This window comes from Castanea sativa, chromosome 2 (genome assembly GCF_040712315.1).
Source record: "Castanea sativa cultivar Marrone di Chiusa Pesio chromosome 2, ASM4071231v1".
In the NCBI taxonomy this organism is placed as follows: Eukaryota; Viridiplantae; Streptophyta; class Magnoliopsida; order Fagales; family Fagaceae; genus Castanea; species Castanea sativa.
The window spans coordinates 49450985-49460641 of NC_134014.1; the positions used below are offsets into that span (position 1 = coordinate 49450985).

At 38.1% G+C, this 9657-nt stretch overlaps 1 protein-coding gene across 1 annotated transcript; it reads right to left on the reverse strand.

Annotated features, from left to right (window-relative positions):
• Positions 1 to 5311: 5311 nt before the first annotated feature.
• On the reverse strand, positions 5312 to 7197 carry LOC142623318 (E3 ubiquitin-protein ligase ATL31-like). The gene has a single exon (XM_075796715.1). It carries the CDS (start codon positions 6778 to 6780, stop codon positions 5791 to 5793), a length of 990 nt encoding a protein of 329 aa, XP_075652830.1. The 5' UTR covers positions 6781 to 7197; the 3' UTR covers positions 5312 to 5790.
• Positions 7198 to 9657: the final 2460 nt, after the last annotated feature.

Here is a 9657-nt window from a genome sequence, read left to right on the forward strand (position 1 = left end):
CACGTCGTCCCTTTCTTCCACAATTGGAAAGTAAAATATTGGAGAGAAAATTCAAGTTAAAATTGAAAAATCTAGTGGCTCGCTTGAGTGAGGTCACTATACAAGCAACAATTCAATTAGGTCACATAAAGTGTGTATGAATAATTTTAAAGTGTCGATCGATACTGATAAGGATAATTTTGTAATTAGTCCATGACGAAACAAAAAGCGACTGATATAATAAGGTCGTCAGCTTCACTCCTATGAAACTACCTTCTTGCAAAGTCTACAGCTTCACCTCATAGCTGACAGCTGTATCTTGGGCACAGTAAGCTTACAATAGTAAGCTAAAGGATAAGCTGAAGACATCAAGCTGAAGGGATAAGCTGAAGACATCAAACTGAAGGTAGTAAGCTGAAGACATCAAGCTGAAGGGATAAGCTGAAGAGGTCAATTAAACCTCCATCCATAGCCTTACTTGATCTCCACACATACGTGTATAAGGAAAGTTCTTGCGCTACACACCTAACTCTAATTAAGAAGACTCCTATAAGGAAAAGAACTCTAGGAGATACACAAAATCCACAAGTTACTCTCCTAGAAGGAAATAATTTCTTGACCAAGGCATGAATTTTGGCCCTACACCACTATAAATACGTCAAAACTCTCATAACTCAAGGTACACACAATTATCTTAACTCTAGCACTCTAGGGTTATAAAAAACAGACTCTAACTTGACTTTCAGAGGGTTTTTGGCCGGCACTACACCGGTGCTCTCTTTTAGGTCCTCTATTTTCTTTTTGCAGGTGTTGCTTCGGGTTGGAGAGTGCTTGTAGCTTACTGGTAATTTTTTCGGCATCATCAAATACTAAAGCGAGCATCGAGTGGAATTTGAGTGATGTACAAAGGAGCAAAAACGAGCATAAGCGAGGCCAAGTCGATGCTTGCTCGAGTTTGCTTGACAACTGCTTGCTCGAGTTTGCTTGACAACCGCTTCAATGAGTTCATAAATATTGCTTAAGCAAGGTTAAGCTCACTTGAGCTAGCTGGTTATAGAATGCCTAGGTTAAGCTCAGTTGAGCTAGCTGGTTATAGAATGCCTAGTATATTTGCAAAATTATGCGCGCACACACACCAAAAAAAAAATTTGGGAGGATTTTTGTTTCAAACAGCTAGTAATAGAAAAGACAGCTAGTAATATATAAGACACAAATTTTAATACTTGTACTAACCAGAGCGATTTTCCAATATTGTTTTTCCAAAGGCAACCCTTGTACATATATATAACCTCTTATGAAGAGTTTTACTCTATTAGAGAAATTTACAGAATTCTCCAAGATTGTTATTTGAAGAATTCTTGCTTCATTGTATCTAAAGACAAATTTACTAGCAACCTCTTGTGTGGGACTTTAGTTTAATTAGTGGCAGAGCCACATTAGGGCCGAGGGGTGTCAAGGTTCCTCCAAAAATTTTCAAAAAAAAATTATTCGATATATTGTGAGAATACATCCCCAATTAATCGGATTTATCCGCTTTGGGGAGCCAGTCCCTCACGGTTTATCGGCTCGTCCCCGAGTGCAGGCAGGATTTTCACCAGGAGCAAGGGCTAGACCTTGGACTCGCAGGCTTGACACCAAGTCCCACATCGGTTAGAGTTCCCTCCCACATATGGTTTATAAGCTTCTGGAGCGACCATATGTGTACCATTACTAACACATATGTGTACCATTACTAACACATGTGTTAGTAATGGTACACACATGGTCGCTCCAGAAGCTTATAAACCATGTGTGGGAGGGAACTCTAACCGATGTGGGACTTGGTGTCAAGCCTGCGAGTCCAAGGTCTAGCCCTTGCTCCTGGTGAAAATCCTGCCTGCACTCGGGGACGAGCCGATAAACCGTGAGGGACTGGCTCCCCAAAGCGGATAAATCCGATTAATTGGGGATGTATCCTCACATATATAATAGTATAATAGTTATACTTAGCAATTTAATTTTTTTCTAAGAATATGTATGAATTGCCCTCCCCCACCCCCGCCCCCACCCCCACCCCCAATTTCTGGATTTTATTTTCCATACATTTTGTATGATGATTTTCATAAAAAGAATAAAAATAGACACAAAATTTTTACAACAATTTTACAATAATGTATAAGTGTCAATTAAGTAAAAAAAAAAAAAAGTGATATTAGTGATGGATCTAGATGAGAATCAGTAATGTGAGAGGGGGAAGTCCGAAGAGAGTGAATCATGAAGTAGGAATCCTCCCGAGGGGAGGAAAAACGACGAGGACAATCCGCCCGAGGAGCCCAAGGAGCAGATGCTTCTCAAGAGACTAGAGACAAAGCACCAAGGCCATAAGGTTGGAGGTTAAGGAAGGTAGTAGTGACGTGTAAGCAAGGGAAGAAATAAATTTCTAAATAAAACATCCATCACCTCCACATTTAAGCTGAGTTTGGATACAGCTTATGCGTCCGCGTCTGCTGCGTTTTGCGTTTTGTTTTGTTTTTTTTTTTTGTTTTTTTTTTTTTTTTCTTCTTCTTCTGCTGCTGTACGGGTCAGGGGACAAAGGCTACTGTTCATGACTGTGCATGAACAGTAGCCAGCTTTTGCTGACTTTTCAGCACATTTGTGGGTCCCGTGTACTGTTCACGGGACCCACAAACTTCACTTTACAGAATTTTTTTTATTAAAAATGGGTCCCACGACACTATTCACACATTTAAAATTTATTTTGGTACAGTATTTTCAGTTTTCAGTTTTCAGTTTTCAGTTTTCAGTTTTCAGTTTTCAGCAATAAGCTCTATCCAAACGGACCCTTAATATACTATATCAACTCAGTCTACCACATTAATGACAAAATGACTTTAAACAGTATCCCACAGCTTGCAGTCTACTCTAACACCGCCAACAAAGCAGTGATGAGACAAGTACCAAAGAAGGGATCAACGGCCATCCCAATGGAAGGTTAGGATGCAATCCAAGCCACTATATATAAGAAGGAGGGTCCTCCCGAATGATGGATGAGAAAAAAATTCAGAAAGAGAAATAGGAAAATAGAGATAGAAAATGATCATTGTATAACTGAGGACTATGTATTAAAAGAACCATCCCTCCCCAGCCAGCCTGAGGAAGAACTTGTATAAAAAATCTCTTTTTCCTTGCTGCACTCCTTTACTAAAACTGTTGTTCTTGCAAAAAAAATTTCTATAAATTGCTAAACTGAGGTTACTTTGGCATAAAAGGTTGACCTTTACTATTCACCCTTACAAATTAGTTGTATTGGGTCTCTTTCCTATCCCAGTTTTATTCCAACTGGGCCAGGCCATAAGTTCTGCCCTTAGTAGTAACATGTTGCCATCTAAATTTTGTTGTGAAATTGTTGCGAAAATATTGTGACTATAATACTACATAAAAAATAAAAAATAAAAAATTTCTTATTTCACCTCCATTTTTATTGAAAAATTTCTTCGGCGTTCTTTGAGCTTTTGGGTTTGACGGCGGAAAGGCTCATTGCACACATCATTCAGAGCTCTTCTTCGTTCTCAAAAGTTGCACACTATCGATGTGCTATTTCTTTGGGCAGACACACCCAGCGCCCATTATAGACCAGTCTTAGACTCCTTCTTCTTCTTTTTTTTTATTTCTTAGTTGTTCTAGTTTGATTTTTCTTTTTGTTCGATTCTTCTTTATTTCTTTATCCCACGGTACTAGGTCCCAGTCTGCCGGATGTATTTGAATTTTGAAGTCCAAACAAGAGTTTTTTTTTTTTTTAGATTACAATTGGCTCTATATGGCTTACATGTGTATGCTTTTGTCTTCAAAAGCACAAGCAATACTTTTAGGTAAGAATCACAATACTTTTAGGTATGACTTTTCTTCAACTTGTAATTTTTCATTAGATCAGCATTTATTAATAATATATAAATATAATTAACAATCATTGAAATTGATAGTATATTATGTATAAAATAATATAGTGTGTAAGCCAGGGTTTTTTTTTAATGAATTTTTTTTTGGGGTAATTAAGTGTAAGTTCTCTAAAATAAAAAAGAAGATTAAGTGTTGTATGCAGTGATGGAACTACTCAAGGGCAGAGGGGGGCATAGCCCCCCTTCCCCCAACCTTTGAAAACAAGATATACTAGTATGTGTATTAACAAAAAGAATTTTAATTCTAGCTCTTAAATGTATATACTTGGCCTTCTCCTCAAAAAATTTACAAATTGACCCAAGAAATCCAACAAATAGATAATAAGCAAAATCTATAAGAAAAAAAATGCACATATTCAGAAAATAAGAAAATTTTTTGGACAAATCATAAATCCGATCTAAGTAAAAATAATAACAACAAATTAATTACAAGCCCCTCAAAAAAAAAATTTAATTACAAATCTTAAAAAAAAAAATCACAAAAACCCAATAATCTTTACCCAATTTCTCTTTCTCACTTGAGAGCTCTATGCCCCTCTAAAATGACTCCACCTTCATAGTCATAGAGACAACTCCTATGTTACATATTGATCACTTCATCCACACATTAGTTAGACTTTGAAAATATGAAGACGTATCAATTGACTTGCAAAACTCTTAATTATAAAATCCTATTATTAAATTTTTTTGAAAAGAAAAAATTCAAATAATAATTAATAAATTAATGCTAATAATGCAACTTTGTCAACTTCCAGTATTGATATTCCAATTTTTTAAAATCTAAGAACAAAGAACATTGCCCCCTTAAGTTTGAATCCTGGTTTCGTCCTTGGTTGTATGTATTCAATAATTGTTTGAATACATTTTTAGTCATTTTTATTTATTATTTTTGATAAATATGGTAGTTATAATGGGAGCAGACAAATTTGAATTTTAGATGTTTTTTTGTTAAAAACACAGAGAAATGTTAATTGAGTACACAAATCTTGACAAAATTTTTTTCTCATTTGGCCTTCAACACAAATTTCTACCTTCGCCACTTATGAGTTTAATGCCATCAAAAGCAATTCATGTTTTATTGAGGTTAATGTTTTGAGCATGTTATTATTTTTAAATTTTTTTAGCAGCAAAAGTTCATTCTCTCATTTTTGTTTTTGTTTTTGTTTTGTTTAGAGAGATTAATGTCTCAATGATTTTTTTGGAATATAGCTTATTTAAGTGGTGCAAAAATTTTTCCAAAATAGATGGCTAACTAACATCCTAAAAACACTTGTTAGCCTAACTCATATAAAAATAATAAAACAAACAATTTACGTTCTTGAAGCGTGTACCAATAAAATCAATGTCCAATTTCCCTTTATCAATCACGCACATTGACAATCCAATAGGCATTGGCGTTAGTAACGTCTTGGAACAAATCTGTCTATTTTTTTCTTTTCTTGTTTCCTTAAAAAAAAACACAAAACTTAACTTACACGTATTTTCTGCCTAAAATTAAAATCAAAGCAGAAACAATTCAAACCACCCATTACTTTTCTAATGCCCAATCAAATTTTATGGCAGGCAAATTCTATAAAACATAAAATACCTCCAATAACATCCAAAATCGAATTTGGCCACTTCAAAAGAAAGGCATCGTGGTCCTCACGAACAATGTTGATAGAAGAATAAGGAAGAAAAGTAAAAACCCACTTGCTATATTTTATGGTCGCAAATCACATCTTAGTATTAAATTGTAGGTCTTATCTTCTTGATTTTTAAATTTGTCTATTTTAAGAACCACTTGACTTCTTGACTCGAAATCGATTTCACCATCAGGTCCATCACAGACTCACAAAGCTCGACCACCTCTGACCTCAATTAATGACAATGACAATTACACCGGAGACATAGCCGATTGGTTTTGGGATTCCTCACTCTTCGAGAGAACAGAATCTAACGTCGTATTAACGGACCCTCCCATCACCTGTTGTTGGTCCACGTTGTCTACTGTTGCCAAAACGACACCGTTGCTCGACGAACTCTCCAACTTCACACACTCCAAAACTTGCATCCTCACCTCCTCTGGCAATCGTAGAGTGTATCTCTCCGTGTTATCACCGGGTTGAATCAGTGAGTGACCCGTCGAGTGCGATCTAGGGAGCTTCCCACTCGTTCGATTCACTGTCTCGTCCACTTGCAATGGCAAATCTCTGCTCTCAGTTCCCTCAACATTGACCACAACATGGTTTTGCTGTTCGTCGAGTAGGGTACCCGAGTTTTCCTGAGTTGGGTCGTTGCTCAACTCACTCGATTGTAACGAATCGTCGACGAGTCCATTGGTTTCCGGGTCGAGCTTGGCTCTGCAAACCGGACACGTGACTCGAGACCTCAACCAGGTGTCGATGCAGAGAGGGTGGAACACGTGGTTGCACGTGGGCAACAAACGGAGCGTCTCGTGGTCCTCGAACTCGCTTAAGCAAACGACGCACTCGAGCGCGCTTTTGCCGATTTTGAGACCCTTGACGGTCGAGTAAGTGAAGGTTGGAAATTTCTGGATCACGGCCTGGTCGATGCCACGGCGGCGCGTGGCGCGCTCTGTGGCGGCGACTGGGGAGGAAGAGGAATCGATTTGGGCAGTTGTCGCTGCGGCCACGCGCTCTCGAGCGCACCTGCGGAGGTAGATCGAGAAAAAGCCCAAGAAAGAGAAGAAGCAAACGAGTATTACAGTGATAATCGCCGTCGACGGCTTGATCTCCCAATCCAAATCGAACGAGCTATCTGGTGTTTCAGTGCTCGACTGCGCATTGACGCTATAGTACAACGGCACGATGAGAAGCACCACCACCACCGTCAAGTGGGTGATGGATATTCCCTTGTAACTCATTTTGTACGTTTTTTTTTTCTTTTCTCACTCAGACTCGAATCGAATTGAGCTGGTCGAGCTGTGATTTTTGATAAGAGCGTAGCATTCTAGTACTCACCTCACTGTGACTCGAAAGTAAACCAAAGTGAGAAAAAAAAAAAGGAAAGAAAGAGAGAAAGAATTGTGATGTGGTAGGCGGGAAGAAATAATATAGGAAGCTACGAGGATCGAAGGCAATGGAATCGTGTGAACCCACATGGCAAGTACGAAACCGATGGAGGTTGTAACTGGGTTGGGACTTATATGTAATGTATTAAAGTGTCAGCTCAATAATTAAGGTTTGCGTCACATAAAAAACATATTGTGATACAGTGTTCAAATGTGCTAAGTATTTTTAACACATAGATAGAAGGGAATTTTTTTTTTAAAAAAAATTTATAGTGGTGTATATTCAAAAGGACTTAACTTTTAGATACACATTTTAGGCTTTAAACCTCTTTTACTTACATTTATTTTCTAATAAAATTAACCCATTATTTTTTTTTTTTTAGAATACTAATTATTTTTACCAATTGCATGATTACAAGTTTTAATCCACTTTGGATCATATTTATAAAGAGTCCTTCTAGTACCATAAAAAATGACACAGAAAAAACCACAACTCACCCCATAACGAATTATGGTCGGTAAAAGGGTGGTCCTGGTGAGTTGTGGCTTTTTTAGTATTATTTTTTGTGGGACAAGATTTATTCATTTATAAATGATGAGTGGGCTGCGGAAGAGACAGGCTTGTCGTACCTAGGTTAATGATATAGTGGAACAGTTTACCAAAAAAACAAAATGATATAGTGGAACAACCATTCACGTTTATTCATCACCAATTGAGGTAAATAAAAAGGACGAGAGGATACCGGCATTGAGTTTCTCCAAACGTAACTAGGGGTTTTTCTATCTTTTTTTTTATTGAAGTGATTAAATTTTGAATACATTAATGGAAGTTTTAAGAATGGCCGGCCAAAGCTCTATGATTCAAATAGTATTTTTTTTTAATATTTTATTTGGCTTGCTTTTAATGTTTTTTTAATTAGACATGTCTTTTTATTTTAAATATACAATGACAAGTAGTAGTGAGTTTTAATCTCCACTTTTTATTTACTTAGTGGATGATATGACAGTTTTTCATTAAAATAAAAGAAGATTTCAGTTAAAAAAGTATTTGTGATAAGCTAAACTTTTTTTTTTTTAAAATATTGTTAGCAGAGATATCTAGTTAGTGTTTGATTTCTCATTTTTTATGGGACCTATTAATGAAAAACTTGTTTGGCTTTGCTTTTAGTTCTCATTTTCGTTTTAAAATATTCAAAAAATGTGGATATGAAAACTGTAAGTGCACAATTGCACCTGGCCCCAAGAACAGTTATAGGCCCAGGCCCAATGAACCTTAAACAATATGAATTTGTAGAGTGTGGGCTTGAAACCCAGGTTAGAAGTATTTGAGGATTAAATGACAAGCCAAAGATTATAAACACTTAGAAACAACAAAGAATACTATAAGTCAATCTGCTCGGACATAAGCCGAGAACTGTTCTTATATTATTTCTCCCTCTTTTTCTCTTTCCCTTAGGTTACAAAGAGAGTCCCCCCCTTTACTGTCTTCGATTGCTCCTTAAATACTACTTTTTTGAATAATTTGTACACGTGTTGCCTCACCTCCCCTTTAGCCTAGATATTTCTTTTCTCAGTGCCTTTGAATAGTAACCAGAAGTTTCCCTTCCACTGTTCAGGTGTCACTTCCCCATCAATGCGGCCAGGGCGGTAGGTGCAAGGTCTTTAATGTGGAGGTGACAGCCTTAATCTTCGGTGTTTCTATCACATCGGTGCTTCCAAGACATTCAAGGGTCTACCCCTCTTATCCACTGGTTTTAACCATGTCATTGCCTAACGTTTATCATGAAGTCCCAGGTTCTCTGGTGTCCGTCCGAAGAGAAATTCACCCTCGGCTGGATCCTCGGATCCTAGGCGTATGGGCCGACCCGTGGTACTAACAAGTTCTTAACTCAAGAGCAGGTCGGCCTTCTTTGGCACGGCCCAAAGGCCCATATCTCCATCAGGGTGCTTTTACTCCCCACAATAGCCCCTCAAAACTCTAATTTTCAACGTCCGAGGAGAAAAATAGGGTTTTGATCCGACAAGAACTTATTCCACACACTTTGTGAGTGATGGCACGTGTGGAAGTCGTTTCGCGTCCCAGAAGATGCCACTTGGCGGTTTTATTTTTCAACAACGCGCGTATTTATTACTGTAAGTTACATTTTGTCTCCCACGTTCAACGGTGAGATGGGCATCCAACGGTCCTCGTTACTCCGCAAAATTTTAGGCGGGACAAAAATAATTTCAAGGCCGCCTTTTCGCAAGTCGTGACGCTTCGGGAACCTGCGCCTTCATTTAATTCATCAGGGACTAATCCCATCAAAACACAAACAATCATACTTTACCTGCAGAAAACCGTGGAAACCTGTACCTTCAACTTTGTAAGTTCTTGCTCTCTCTACTCTTAACCTTTTCTCCTCGGATACAGTCCTCGGCTGTCTTCGTGAATATTTTCCCTTTTAGAGTTTAGCCTTTCGTTCCTTTCTAATGGGTAGGTTTAAGTGTTTAGTTGATACCGCCGCTGGAATGGAAGGCTTTAGAGCCAAGTATCACATTCCCGGCGATGTAGGTTTGAAATACTGCCCGACAGAAGCCGTGGCCGGTTCTAGAAAGGACGGAGAGGTTATCATCCCAATGATAGACTTCATAGAGGGTGGGATGACCCTCCCAATGAGGCCTGTAACTAGGGAGTACCTTCGCAACCACCGTTTGTGCCCCGATCAATGCCTCCCAAACGTTTTTAGAGTT